The sequence below is a fragment of the Salvelinus fontinalis genome, chromosome 7 (genome assembly GCF_029448725.1).
Source record: "Salvelinus fontinalis isolate EN_2023a chromosome 7, ASM2944872v1, whole genome shotgun sequence".
Classification (NCBI taxonomy): Eukaryota; Metazoa; Chordata; class Actinopteri; order Salmoniformes; family Salmonidae; genus Salvelinus; species Salvelinus fontinalis.
In genome coordinates, this window is record NC_074671.1 from 63,612,678 (window position 1) to 63,628,301 (window position 15,624).

Sequence of the window (15,624 nt, forward strand, 5' to 3'; positions counted from 1 at the left end):
TTCAAACAAACCCATGACATTTTATTTTATTACAAGCAAATGTTAGGATACACGATATACCAGACTCACACATGATATATCAGATTCACACATGATATACCAGACTCATAGATGACATACCAGACTCATTGGCTCCACGTTCTGATACACAGCTAGAATTCTCATTCTTACACAGAAGTGAGGAATATTCTCTAATTAAGGCAGTAGTAAGTCTGGATCACATGCCAGTATATTGGACAACCACATGCATATTATCTGACACACTTACAGTATATAATGCAGTGTAAAATATACACTGAGCTTACCAAACATTAGTACTTGTACTGAGTTAAAAATCTTTCTTTAAATCTGTCATCTACTGATTGAAGAGACGTCAATAAGGGATCATAGCTTTCACCTGATCCGTCTATGTCATGGAAATATTTTGTATACTCAGTGTATATTCATACCCAAGGCACAAGACAAAAGCTATTTTAAGAGTACTACAAGCACCTTCTCATCTCTTTAAGACAGTGTGCAAGTATTTTGTTAGATATCATTAACCCTTTATAATGCTGTTCATTTGGTCCGCTCGTGGCCAAACTAGATCAGACAGTTTTATGTATTATTTCTTAACAATATCTAAATGCATTTCACCCATTGTTTTTTCCCCTCCATGCTTTCATAGGTCATTGTCAGGCAGAATGAGGTTCTATATTGTTTGAATAAGACTCTGGACATCTGGAAAACAGCTCCACATGCAAAAAGCCACTTGCACAAAAATAATCAATTAAAAAGTGAGAAAAGATTAACACGTTATACTGAGTACCCGAGGACATCAAAGACTAAAATACTGGAACAGACAGTATTTTGAGTCTGACACATTTATACGATTCATTTGGGCACTTGTTAAGGTTAATATCGGTTTCAGCGTTGCTCGTCGGGCTGCAAACCTCCAGTAACTTTCTGAAAATCCCAGGTTTCTAGAAACCCAGAAATGGAAGATCCCCAGAATCAATAGGGAATAAGCAGGACATCCGAAGAGCCAGGGAATTTTCCAGAGTTTCTGGAACTTTGGGAAAGCTACTGGACATTTTGTTCAGTGTCGCCCCCTTGGTACTCGGAGGTCTACTTGCGTCCGACAGTCTCAGCCAGTTTCTTCAGTCTCTTCTTCAGTTCCAGAGGAAACTTCTCATAACATTTCTTACACACAGGCTTCATGTCAAACTCCACAAACTTGTTCCTGTCAACAGAGGACAGGGGAGACAGTCAGTATTTTGTAATGCATTTTGGGCTCCATTGTGTATGAAATGTGCTTCACAAATATTTATTTTAAATGTTTTTGTATTCTCATGAACAGCAGCACATGCAGGTGTCTATCCTTTGCAAGTTACACTATGATCACACAACTAGCATGACAGGACAGGAATACAGTCAGATGTACTGAAGTGGAACCAACACTAAATATTGTATTTTTAAGGGAAATGACCTCCATATCATATGAATGTGGAAGATTACACATTACACCTTTGATCACAACATGTGCATCCCAAATGGCACCCTATTCCCTTTATAGTGCACTACGTTGGACCAGGGCCCACAGGTTGTCATTTGGGACGCAACCATTGTCACATAACAGAGCAATGACAGAACAATGACAAAACAGATCAAGCAAACTGGAGGAGAAAACAAGAGGAAAGACAATAAGAGGAAAAGATAAATGAAGAGTGACTTGGAAGTGGAATTACTAACCAATAGATGGAAATGAGAGAATAGTGAAGATGACAGAAAGTGGCATTACTAACCAATGGATGGAAATTAGAGAATAGTGAAGATGACAGGAAGTGGAATTACTAACCAATAGATGGAAATGAGGATAGTGAAGAAGACAGGAAGTGGAATTACTAACCAATAGATGGAAATGAGGATAGTGAAAATGACAGGAAGTGGAATTACTAACCAATGGATGAAAATGAGCGAGAGGAGGATAGTGAAAATGAAAGGAAGAGGACAGGAAAAGTCTACAGACAGATAACAGGTTTCTTTTTGCGGTCTTTTGAGGCGTCCCTCTCGCGTCGGGCCAGTCTGCGTTTCAGCTCCTCAGGCATCCGCTCGTAACAGTGCTTACATACAGGCTTCAGATCTACCTCTACAAACTTGTCTCTGTTACACCACAGGAAGGGGAGGAGAGAGAAGAGAAAACAGAGGATGGAAAAAGCACAGGGTGGAGAAGTGAGAAGACTAGAGAAATAAGAGGAAAAACAGATTGTGTCCAATAGGAGGAAGGTTAGAGAAAACACAGAACTTTATAGGGAATAGGGGTCATTTGGGACGCACACAGATTGAGAGGAAGGTAGGACAACGACAGACAGGAAGAGCCAAAGGGTTAGGAAAGAGCCCAGTATAATACCACTGATATATAATCATGTAATAACAACGTACTTGAGGGTGAGCTTGGTGTTGCAGGTGGCGCAGGAGAAGCAGTTCACACACCATGCTTTGTTCAGGGCTGACACCACTACAGGAGGAACAGAAAGTCCATTATGGCTTTAGATCGTTCTAAAACAATTCATTAAACATGAAAAACAGTTGATGCTTACCGTCTCCTTCAATCACTCTGTTGCAGTGGTAGCACACATCACCAAAGAGCTAGAGGGTGAGACACAGGCAGAGATGAGCATTTCATTCACCAAACATACACTACTTGATTTAACCATTACCAAACTTTACATTTCAGTCAGTGCCAGCCAGAACAACATGCAATAACTGTGTTATCAGCAACCCTATCGTATGAACGTTGAGGGACATGAGCCCCATGGGACCTGTCAAATATAGTGCATTACATAGGGAATAGGGTACCATTTACCTGGTTGTAGTGGGTCTCACAGTCAGATCATAGCTTTATTACCTGGTTGTAGTGGGTCTCACAGTCAGATCATAGCTTTATTACCTGGTCGTAGTGGGTCTCACAGTCAGATCATAGCTTTATTACCTGGTTGTAGTGGGTCTCACAGTAGGCCAAACCCTTCCTCTCATAGTGGCGGTGTCCAAGGAACGGCTTCTCACACTTAGCACACACAAAATGCTGCAAACACAGGCAACATCACATGTTAGCATGGCTAATGGCTAACTGTAGTCACAGGGAAGTAGCACCCCAAGTTAGCATGGCTAATAGCTAACTCTTGTCACAGGCAGACACCACTACACAGGCGTTAGCATATTGCTAACTCTACTTACAGGCAAAAGCAGTTAAGTAAGCTAACTTGGCTAACTCTAGTCAGCTGCCATCAGGGCACGTATTCACAAAGCGTATCAGTGAAGGAGTGCTGATCTAGGATCAGGTGATCTACCTGTACATATGTTATTCATTATGATCTTAAAGGTCATGAACAGTGAAAAAAAAATCCATGTTTTTCATGAAATTGGATGATATTTGAATGAAACCAGGTCAAAGTATGAAAAATGACCATTGCTCCTACATTGATAAAGTCATAAAGCTACTGGTCCCCTCCCCCATGTCAAACACTTGGATTCATTGTTAAGGGGTTAGGGTGACATCACCCGATCTCATTTTAATACACCAATGGTAAAATGATATTCTCTTACCTAATTTAAAATAAGTACCGCTTTGTAACCAACATCGGAGAAGGCGTGTTTGTGGAGGGGCGTGGTTTATACAGCTACTCTACTGGTGCCAAAATTGGACTGTAAGGTGTCATCAAATATAATTAAACGTTCACACTATTCATCTATGGTAAAGACACTCGTGTCTCCTTTTATCTGTGCCTGGTGCTAGCTAGTTACTGGCTAGCTGGGTCTTCATCTGTGTCTGGTGTTAGCTGGGTCTTCATCTGTGTCTGGTGTTAGCTGGGTCTTCCTCTGTGTCTGGTGTTAGCTAGGTCTTCCTCTGTGTCTGGTGTTAGCTGGGTCTTCCTCTGTGTCTGGTGTTAGCTAGGTCTTCCTCTGTGTCTGGTGTTAGCTAGTTAGGGGCTAGCTGGGTCTTCCTCTGTGTCTGGTGTTAGCTAGTTACTGGCTAGCTGGGTCTTCATCTGTGTCTGGTGTTAGCTGGGTCTTCATCTGTGTCTGGTGTTAGCTGGGTCTTCATCTGTGTCTGGTGTTAGCTGGGTCTTCATCTGTGTCTGGTGTTAGCTGGGTCTTCATCTGTGTCTGGTGTTAGCTGGGTCTTCATCTGTGTCTGGTGTTAGCTGGGTCTTCATCTGTGTCTGGTGTTAGCTGGGTCTTCATCTGTGTCTGGTGTTAGCTGGGTCTTCATCTGTGTCTGGTGTTAGCTGGGTCTTCATCTGTGTCTGGTGTTAGCTGGGTCTTCATCTGTGTCTGGTGTTAGCTGGGTCTTCATCTGTGTCTGGTGTTAGCTGGGTCTTCATCTGTGTCTGGTGTTAGCTGGGTCTTCATCTGTGTCTGGTGGTAGCTAGTTAGGGGCTAGCTGGGTCTTCATCTGTGTCTGGTGTTAGCCGGGTCTTCATCTGTGTCTGGTGTTAGCTAGTTACTGGCTAGCTAGGTCTTCATCTGTGTCTGGTGTTAGCTAGTTACTGGCTAGCTAGGTCTTCATCCGTGTCTGGTGTTAGCTAGTTACTGGCTAGCTAGGTCTTCATCTGTGTCTGGTGTTAGCTAGATCTTCATCTGTGTCTGGTGTTAGCTAGGTCTTCATCTGTGTCTGGTGGTAGCTAGTTACTGGCTAGCTAGGTGTTCATCTGTGTCTGGTGGTAGCTAGTTACTGGCTAGCTAGGTCTTCATCTGTGTCTGGTGTTAGCTATTTACGGGCTAGCTAGGTCTTCATCTGTGTCTGGTGTTAGCTAGTTACTGGCTAGCTAGGTCTTCATCTGTGTCTGGTGTTAGCTAGTTACGGGTTAGCTAGGTCTTCATCTGTGTCTGGTGTTAGCTAGTTACGGGCTAGCTAGGTCTTCATCTGTGTCTGGTGTTAGCTAGTTACGGGCTAGCTAGGTCTTCATCTGTGTCTGGTGTTAGCTAGTTACGGGCTAGCTAGGTCTTCAGCCAGCATGGAAGGGGGTTGTTAGAAACTCAGACGCCGTTGTCATGTCAACACATCCGTCAGTGCTGCCGTGAACCACATCATAACAGACATGCCAAATGGGAGAGGTATTAAAAATAAAAATAAATTGATATTGATGCAATTTCAATGTTTGAGTTGAGTATCCCCACATTTTGCTTGAGATGATTTTACTGCAACACTGTATCCAAGTTGCTTGACATAGGGGTTTCAAAGAGCTGTCAGTCAAGGAGAGCTCACAAGTCCAAGCTCCCCACTCAGCCTGTCTTTTCAAACTTCCTGGTAGTTTAGACCACAATTGAGCATTTCTATCCAAAACAAATATTATGGGTGATATTTTAGTCACTTAAAATGCTATTTTACATGGGAATCAGAATGACTGTAAGGGACCTTTAAAGACTAAACTAACCCTATATCAGCCCTACTCTGAGAGCTTTATGAATACAACTGGCTCAAGAAACTCAACGGGGCTTGGTCAGAAAGATGCATGACACACACACAGCAGTCATTCAGGACAGACAGCGGAACAATGGCCTCTAGTGGAGAGAATGTCAACTGCAGGCAGGCCAGGCACTGTAGACTACTTGTAGTGTATTCATCAGCACTGTAAAGTTGTGAGCGATTAAAGTGCAACAATGCGTTTAGGCACCCACACCCATGTATTTCTGGCTAAGAAGAACTTATCTGTGAATGCGGTAATGGTATGCCTCTTGTTTCTATTGACATATGACGGGTGTATGTGGCTGAAGAGTGTAGTTGTGTAGCTCGCTATGCAATGTTGTTTCCTGCAGTGCAGTTTCTATGTGTGGCAGGAGAAAGCCCTCCTTTCTCCTCGGATGTGTCCCAAATGGCAACCTATTCCCTACATAGGGCCCTAACTCTGACCAGAACACTATGGGCTCTAGTTAAAGTAGTGCACTACATAGGGACTACTGCCATTTGGGACATAACCCCTTCTCACCATGTTAAAGTGCCACTCGCAGTAGGCATAGCCCTTACATTCATAGTAAGGATGGCCCTGGAACGATCGCTCACATACACTACACCCAAAGTGCTGGGAGAGGAGGAGGGGGGAAGGAGGGAGGAAGAGAGGGATAAAAGAAGCCACAAAGATGAGGATGTAGAGAAAAATAAAGTATGAAGGAATGTGTTGGAAGGAAAAGAAAGGTGTCACAGGATGGAGAGTATAAAAATTAAACATAATTTCTTTGTAAAAGCTCACTCGGCAAACATCTGACTAAACCATCACATTGGAGTCCAAATATGTCTAAAATACCACTAGAGCCCATCATGTCATTTCCGACCACACACCTCGACGTGCCACTGCTTGCCCATGGCGTTGACCACGCGTCCCTCGATGGGCCTTCTGCAGGCGCCACAGATCGGCACCCCCATCTTATCATGGCAGGGAAGACAGTACAGCTCTCCCTTCAGCTCCCTGGCATCTGCTGTCAGCTCCTTACTACAGGGAGAAAGGAGGAACAAGTATTACTACAGCTCCTTACTACAGGGAGAGGGGAGGGACAAACATTATACACCATTATATTACACAAAACACACACAAACAACAGTGCTTTTGAAGCAGGGTAAATGGTAACATCTTAAACACTCTTGCTTTCATTATTCCAAATAGTGACTGACCCACATAATGGAATCAGGAACACATCATGTCAGATATCAGGAGGGAGCTGTGAAGTGTACTGACCCACAGTTGTTGCAGTTGAAGTGGTCGGGGTGGTAGGGGTCGTTCTTAAAGATGAGGGGGCTATCCTCGATGATGGCATGGCATTTCTGACAGATGTACTTCCCCAGACCTCGAGCCTTCTCACGGTTATGGCAGGGCCGACATAGGTGCCTGGGCAGGGACAAAAAGCAGGATGGACATCCAACATGTCTGGCTGGGACAAACAAAGCAGGGAAAGGGTGGACACAGTAGAAGTTTCTCCTACACTTTATTTACAGTGTTGGAAAAGTATTTGCCTCCTTTCTGATGTTCTCTTGCATATTGTTGATACTGAATATTACCAGATCTTCAACCAAAACCTGATATTAGATAAAGGGAACCTGAGTTTACAAATATCAACAAACTGAGAAAATCAGAGATGGGGCAAATACTCTCACAGCACTGTATTATACAAACATACTACTGAGAGAGTTGATTTGTGATTGGTTAAATAGTCATCTACCATGGTATAATGTGCAGTGTGACTGGCTGGGGACTCCCCTGCATAATGTGCAGTGTGACTGGCTGGGGACTCCCCTGCATAATGTGCAGTGTGACTGGCTGGGGACTCCCCTGCATAATGTGCAGTGTGACTGGCTGGGGACTCCCCTGCATAATGTGCAGTGTGACTGGCTGGGGACTCCCCTGCATAATGTGCAGTGTGACTGGCTGGGGACTCCCCTGCATAATGTGCAGTGTGACTGGCTGGGGACTCCCCTGCATAATGTGCAGTGTGACTGGCTGGGGACTCCCCTGCATAATGTGCAGTGTGATTGGCTGGGGACTCCCCTGCCCCTGTATAATGTGCAGTGTGATTGGCTGGGGACTCCCCTGCCCCTGTATAATGTGCAGTGTGACTGGCTGGGGACTCCCCTGCCCATGTATAATGTGCAGTGTGACTGGCTGGGGACTCCCCTGCCCCTGTATAATGTGCAGTGTGATTGGTTGGAGATTCACCTGCCAGCGTTCTTGACGAAGCCGACGTCAGCGAGCACAGCCTGGCAGATATCACAGCAGAAACAATCAGGATGCCAGCTGTTGTTCATGGCCTTGATGACACGGCCAATGATGAACTCCCCTGAGAACACCGACCCACCAATACAACATGAGAACACCGACCCACCAATACAACATGAGAACACCGACCCACCAATACAACATGAGAACACCGACCCACCAATACAACATGAGAACACCCACCCACCAATACAACATGAGAACACCCACCCACCAATACAACATGAGAACACCCACCCACCAATACAACATGAGAACACCCACCCACCAATACAACATGAGAACACCCACCCACCAACACAACATGAGAACACCCACCCACCAACACAACATGAGAACACCCACCCACCAACACAACATGAGAACACCCACCCACCAACACAACATGAGAACACCCACCCACCAACACAACATGAGAACACCCACCCACCAACACAACATGAGAACACCCACCCACCAATACAACATGAGAACACCCACCCACCAATACAACATGAGAACACCCACCCACCAATACAACATGAGAACACCCACCCACCAACACAACATGAGAACACCCACCCACCAACACAACATGAGAACACCCACCCACCAATACAACATGAGAACACCCACCCACCAACACAACATGAGAACACCCACCCACCAACACAACATGAGAACACCCACCCACCAATACAACACGAGAACACCCACCCACCAACACAACATGAGAACACCCACCCACCAACACAACATGAGAACACCCACCCACCAACACAACATGAGAACACCGACCCACCAATACAACATGAGAACACCCACCCACCAATACAACATGAGAACACCCACCCACACAGTGGATTTACAAAGAGATTTGGTGTGTGTATGTGTATATGCGTGTGTGTATATGTATGTGTATGTATATGTGTGTGTATATGCGTGTGTGTATATGTATGTGTATGTATATGTGTGTGTGTGTGTGTGTGTATATGCGTGTGTGTATATGTATGTGTATGTGTGTGTGTGTGTGTGTGTGTGTGTGTGTATATGTGTTGGTGCGTATGTATTGGTGCGTATGTATGTGGGTGTGTGTGTGTGTGTGTGTGTGTGTGTGTGTGTGTGTGTGTGTGTGTGTGTGTGTGTGTGTGTGTGTGTGTGTGTATATTGGTGAGTATGTATGTGTGTGTGTGTATGTGTGTGTGTATGTGTGTGTGTGTATGTGTGTGTGTATGTGTGTGTGTATGTGTGTGTGTACTCACCACACTGGTGGCAGCAGGGAGCGAAGAGCATCTGAAAGTCATGTTCACAGTATTTCCTGCCTTCAAACTGTCAGGAGAAAACTATGACATTTAACAGGGTGCTTCACTCACACAATAAACCCAAACACTGAACAGTTTGACATTTGAATAGCGGCAACTTTCCTCAAATTCCCCAGTTTTTCAGAAATCCTGGAGGGAATAAACCGGAAATCCAGAATCCTCCAACCATGATTTTTGGAAAACATGGGAATTTGTGGGGAAATGACAGGAATTGTGCATCCCTACATGTGATGCCCTGTGTTAGTCTACCTCATAGAAGAGCCCCTCGGGGAACTGCTGGAAGCACTGTGCACAGACGAAGCAGCCCTCGTGGTACAGCTCCCCGTTGCTGTTGACGATCTTCTCTGCCGGGGCGAAGCCGCTCTTACAGCGCTCGCACGACGCGTTTGCCAGGGCGTTCGCCATGTTGCTATGGTGACAAAAATGAAAGTATGAAGATTTACATTTACATTACATTTAAGTCATTTAGCAGACGCTCTTATCCAGAGCGACTTACAAATTGGTGCATTCACCTTATGACATCCAGTGGAACAGCCACTTTACAATAGTGCATCTAAATCTTTTAAGGGGGGGGGGGGGGGGGGGGGGTCAGAAGGATTGCTCTATCCTATCCTAGGTATTCCTTAAAGAGGTGGGGTTTCAGGTGTCTCCGGAAGGTGGTGATTGACTCCGCTGTCCTGGCGTCGTGAGGGAGTTTGTTCCACCATTGGGGTGCCAGAGCAGCGAACAGTTTTGACTGGGCTGAGCGGGAACTGTACTTCCTCAGTGGTAGGGAGGCGAGCAGGCCAGAGGTGGATGAACGCAGTGCCCTTGTTTGGGTGTAGGGCCTGATCAGAGCCTGAAGGTACTGAGGTGCCGTTCCCCTCACAGCTCCGTAGGCAAGCACCATGGTCTTGTAGCGGATGCGAGCTTCAACTGGAAGCCAGTGGAGAGAGCGGAGGAGCGGGGTGACGTGAGAGAACTTGGGAAGGTTGAACACCAGTCGGGCTGCGGCGTTCTGGATGAGTTGTAGGGGTTTAATAGCACAGGCAGGGAGCCCAGCCAACAGCGAGTTGCAGTAATCCAGACGGGAGATGACAAGTGCCTGGATTAGGACCTGCGCCGCTTCCTGTGTGAGGCAGGGTCGTACTCTGCGGATGTTGTAGAGCATGAACCTACAGGAACGGGCCACCGCCTTGATGTTAGTTGAGAACGACAGGGTGTTGTCCAGGATCACGCCAAGGTTCTTAGCGCTCTGGGAGGAGGACACAATGGAGTTGTCAACCGTGATGGCGAGATCAGAACAGACGACAACTCCAGAATTATTTGCTGCTGTTCTGTTGATCCTGACACAGCAATCCCTGTGAAATTAGCCCCAATCTGTTTGTGGTCTTGCGCAACTCAACTGACTGCAGTCATTGGCAAGGAGTTGGCACAATAACGACAAGAGACTGGCACTCTGGCTACCACACAGCAGCAGATTCTCCTGCAGGGGGCTTGAATAGGGGAATGCAATGTGAAAGAAATCCAAGGAGAAAGTTATTCCAATAGAGAACTGCTGGGCTGTTGGAAATCTGCCTTGAGTGTCTACAGAAACAGCACTGGCAAAGGTCAATATATTTTCCTCTCTACTACAGATCAGTGTTTTACAGAGTGGGGGTGTTCATCCCAAGTGGCACTCTATTCCCTATATAGTGGACTAATTTTAACCACATCCCTATGGCTGGTTAAAGGTAGTGCACTACATAGGTAATAGGGAGCCTTTTGGGACAGAAAGACAAGCTTGGTTTTAGGGGCGGGGCCTTGTCCCTCACACAGTCCCTTACTCAAATCATATTACTCACAGCACCGCTGTCCCCATGGAGACACACACGTTGCTCAGGGTCTGTCTCCTAATTTGGTCATCTGAGAGCAGTCAGAGAGACATGATAGATCATAGCTGTCTGATGGTATTCAGTGTTGGTTTATCACGTAATTGATCAGAGACACGTACTGTAATGTGTCGCCTCAACACTCATTGGCTTATTCCTACACCCCAAATCAAGTGCCAAAAAAATTACAACATCGCCTACAAATAGACCGTGTGTAATGATCCAAATAATCAAACTTGTTTACATTTTAAAATAGATTGACTGTTTCGACCTAAAAATGTTATAGAAACTAACCAACTAAGAGGCGAACGTTACCAAACTAGAGAGAAAAACAGAGTTTGAAGTAGCTAACGTTAGCAAGTTCACAACACACGTCCACTCACTTGACGTTACTAGCCTGCTGTAGCAGTCAGGTTAGCGAACTAAATAGTTAACTTTATTTAAAAGTTATTTAATGTTTCAAGCCGATTCCCACGCCCATCATTAAAAAAAAATCACTAGAGGTGTTACACTTTATCACATTCTTTATCACATACAGTACTGCACCGAACAAATTAGCTAACGTTAGCTGCCCGGCTAACTATTAGCATGGTAACGTGCTGTGAAATTCGAGTGCTCATACTTGGATCCAAGCTCTTACCTGCCCGTCATTTCTACTACTCCCAGCATCACCTATCAACACCACCGTTTCAGAAACGTATCGACTTTTCCCCGGGGTCTTCAAATAGGACGAGTAATGGATTGATCCGAGCGGCGACTCCTAGCCAACTAGCAATTTTTTTTCCTCCAGAATCTTGGTGGAGCCACCCTTTCCTTGGTAGCTGGCGTTTTCTAACGAAAAGGACCGAAATAGCGCCCTCTAACGGCTATTACACTGATAGCACTCCTGTTGCACTGACTGCAGCGTCCCTAAAGTTCTTCTGAACCAGGGGTGGATGACATACATCCCCCTGGCCGGCGGGAGGTGTGAATAAAAATATTAACGCTTTGGGGGGAATTATTTTTTTGTGGTAAAAAAAAAAAACACTCCAGGCCACTCGTGAACGTCTAAAACTAGATAAATAGAAATGATAATGGACCTTTACATTTTCAAATAACTGCAGTTTTTCTGAATTTTGAAATTCTGATGTGGCCCTTGAGACATATTCCCACCCCTGTTCTAGACCCCTAACAAGCTGTTACAATACTTTGAATATGCATCACACCTCTGCAATGACTGGATAGACATGTCTGAATGAGTCAAATCAACGTTTATTGGTTGTGTACACAGATTTGCAGATGCTGCGAAACGCTTGCCACAGAAGTTTGACCATGCAAAGGGTAGTATTTGGAATTTTGGTATTTTGTTAGGGTCCCCATTAGCTGTTAACTTAAGTACTGCTCTTTCCATTATATAGACCAGCGTTTCCCAAACTCAGTCCTCGAGACCCCAAGGGGGTACTTTGGGTTTTTTGTCCTAACACTCCACAGCTGATTCAAATAATCAACTCATCATCAAGTTTTGATTATTTGAATCAGCTGTGTAGTGTTAGGGCAAAAACCAAAACGTGTAATCCCTGGGGTCCCGAGGACCGAGTTTGGGAAATGCTGACAGACTGAAGAGGTGAAACCAGGTGAAAGCCATGAACTTTTATTGATGTCACGTGTTAAATCCACATCAATCTGTGTAGATTAAGGGGAGGGAATGGGTTAATGAAGGATTTTTAAATCTTGAGACATGGATTATGTATGTGTGCCATTCAGAGGGTGAATGGGCAAGACAAAAGGTTGAAGAGCCTTTGAACGGGGAAGACAAAATATTTAAGAGCCTTTGAACGGGGTATGGTAGTAGGTGTCAGGCGCACTGGTTTGTGTCAAGAACTGCAACGCTGCTGGGTTTTTCACACTCGGACCGTTTTCCGTGTGTATCAAGAACGGTCCACCACCCAAAGGACATCCAGCCAATTTGACAATTTTACGCCATATGTATTGAATTCAAAATAAAATAAATCGTGAAGATGAAAAATAAAGATGAGAATGTAAACATATTTTCGAGGACGGGTGAAATAATGGATGTTGAAATCAAACAATTGAAAGCAAAATGTGTAGAATTGTAGGTCCGCTAGTTTTGGAGTGACGGTTCGTCTTTACCCAATCAATGAACAGATGTTTTTTCTATTGTCTATTTAAATAGACGGTCTGACGTCACCTCGTTTTAGCTAACGTACTTCAAAATTGTCAGTCACCGGTCAAGACTGTACGGATATTAGAAGCATGTCTATCTAATACATTTAATGACAAACCATCTAATTAATGAGGTAAACATATGAATTACCTGTTGCACAACGTTCGGCTCAGGTGTATGGAGAACCAGTTACCAACATCTGCGCCGAACTTTGTGCAACAGGTACAGTTTTTAAATGTTTTAAAACATTTTATTAGTTTAGCAGCCGCTCTTATCCAGGGCGACTTACAAGATCAGTTAGGATTAAGTTCCTTGCTCAGGGGCTCTCATTGACAGAGTTTTCACCTAGTCGGAGCTGGGATTCTAACCAGAAACCTCTCCGTGACTGGCCCATCGCTTTAACTTTAACTGCCAGGTGTCATGGTAAATCAACATGGAGGCCTGAACTTGCAGTGAATATCCGGCAGGGGGAGTAGTATCATGAATGCACCAGTGAATAGTAAACTGCCATTTACTGTAGCCAGAGAAGTTTCAATCCCACCCTTGCAATCTAAATGATGTTTTCTAACCTACATGCGAGATTTAAACTTTTTCCTAAAGAGGTTATTGCACTTTTTGGTATCAACCTTTGATTTTCATATGTATAGTAGTGTATAGTAGTGGATATGTATAGTAGTGTAGTGGATGAGTAGCTGGAGTGCCAGTCTGTTTGTGATATCATGCCAACTCCTTGTCACTCATTGGCTTGACAATGAGCAATGTTGCAATCCCACCCTCAGATCTGAGACCAGTGGAGGAGTATTTGTTCTGTAGTTTCTGCAACTGGACAGTTGAGACACAGTGGATTAGAAAAGTATTCAAACCCCTTGACATTTCCACCTTCTGTTACGTTATATTCTAAAATTGATTCAATTGTATTTTTTTCCTCAATCTACACACAATAGCCCATAATGACAAAGCAAAACAGGTTTTTAGACATTTTTGCAAATGTATTAAAAATAAAAAACGAATGTCACATTTACATTAGTATTCAGACCATTATCTCAGTACTTTGTTGAAGCACCTTTGGCAGCGATTACAGCCTCAAGTCTTCTTGGGTATGAAGCTACAAGCTTGGCACACCTGTATTTGGGGAGTTTCTCCCATTATTCTCTGCAGATCCTCTCAAGATCTGTCTGGTTAGATGGGAAGCAACGCTGCACAGCTATTTTCTGGTCTCTCCAGAGAAGTTCGATCGGGTTCCAGTCTGGGCTCTGGCTGGGCCACTCAAGAACATTCAGAGACTTGTCCCGGAGCCACTCCTGCTTTGTCTTGGCTGTGTGCTTAAGGTCGTGTTGTCCTGTTGGAAGGTGAACCTGACCCAGTCTGAGGTTTTCATCAAGGATCTCTCTGTACTTTTCTCCGTTTATCTTTCCCTCGATCTTGACTAGTCTCCATCGATTGCTCAGTTTGGCCGGGCGGCCAGATCTAGGAAGAGTCTTGGTGGTTCCAAACTTCTTACATTTTAAGAATGATGGAGGCCACTGTGTTCTTGTGGACCTTCAATGCTGCAGACATTTTTTGGTACCCTTCCCCAGATCTGTGCCTCAACACAATCCTGTCTCGGAGCTCTACGGACAATTACTTCGACCTCACGGCTCTGTTTTTGCTCTGACATGAACTGTGGGACCTTATATAGACAGGTTTGTGCCTTTCCAAATCATGTCCAATCAAAAATAATTTACAACAGGTGGACTCCAATCAAGTTGTAGGAACATCTCAAGGATGATCAATGGAAACAGGATGGACCTGACCTCAATTTCGAGTCTCATAGCAAATGGTATGATTACTAATGTAAATAAGATATTTCTGTTTTTAATTTGTAATAAATTTGCAAACATTTCTAAAAACCTGTTTTCGCTTTATCATTATGAGGTATTGTGTGTAGATTGAGGGAAAAAATGAATGTAATCCATTTTAGAATAAGGCTGTAACGTAACAATGTGTAAATAGTCAAGGGGTCTGAATACTTTCTGAATGCACTGTAAACCTTGGTCGACCCCCTACAGCTTGGAATGTAATCAATACATTTTTTGCAGCTAGCGTCCTTTAAAACATACCCACCTGCTATGTGGTTAAAATGTGTTACAAGTGACATCTGATCTGAGTCAACCTTGTGAGTCTCAGGTGTAACATTAACTATACAGATGACACAGATGGAGAAGGGCAACGTCTTATGAGTTCCAAAACGGCTTTGCTAGTTTGTGACTTTTCATGTTCATCTTTACTTTTCTTGTACAGGGAGTTCATACCATTATCACATATGACCGCCAAGCACGACTGGACATGAGATCGACAGTTACTAACCTTCGACCTCGCAAGGCCGCCGGGCCAGATGGAACTGTTCTCAAAGCAGACCAGCTGACAGGAAGTGTCTTCACTGACATTTTCAATCTGTCCTTGTCCCAGTCTATAATCCCAACATGTTTCAAGCTGACCACCATTTGTCCCTGTTCCCATGAACTCCATGGTAACCTGCCTAAATGACTGTAATTATAAAGTGCTTTGAAAGGCTGGTCATG

At 44.4% G+C, this 15,624-nt stretch overlaps 1 protein-coding gene across 5 annotated transcripts in view; it reads right to left on the bottom strand.

Annotated features, from left to right (window-relative positions):
• The window catches only part of LOC129860198 (LIM and senescent cell antigen-like-containing domain protein 1), a 27,655-nt gene continuing 12,031 nt past the window's right edge, over positions 1–15,624 (bottom strand). The window contains exons 1-11 of one of the 5 annotated variants that reach the window (XM_055930582.1): positions 11,540–11,782; positions 9,299–9,458; positions 8,990–9,056; positions 7,689–7,809; positions 6,714–6,863; positions 6,320–6,470; positions 2,972–3,064; positions 2,580–2,628; positions 2,422–2,497; positions 2,005–2,142; positions 1–1,222 (exon numbers count right to left, since the gene is read on the bottom strand). In XM_055930582.1, the coding sequence (XP_055786557.1) occupies positions 1,108–1,222; positions 2,005–2,142; positions 2,422–2,497; positions 2,580–2,628; positions 2,972–3,064; positions 6,320–6,470; positions 6,714–6,863; positions 7,689–7,809; positions 8,990–9,056; positions 9,299–9,458; positions 11,540–11,568 (1,149 nt within the window). In that variant the 5' untranslated portion in view covers positions 11,569–11,782 and the 3' untranslated portion in view covers positions 1–1,107. Of the gene's footprint in view, positions 1,223–1,939; positions 2,143–2,421; positions 2,498–2,579; positions 2,629–2,971; positions 3,065–6,319; positions 6,471–6,713; positions 6,864–7,688; positions 7,810–8,989; positions 9,057–9,298; positions 9,459–11,539; positions 11,783–15,624 lie in introns of those variants that run through there. The other 4 variants (XM_055930584.1, XR_008760311.1, XM_055930583.1 and 1 more) reach the window with 4 other exon arrangements.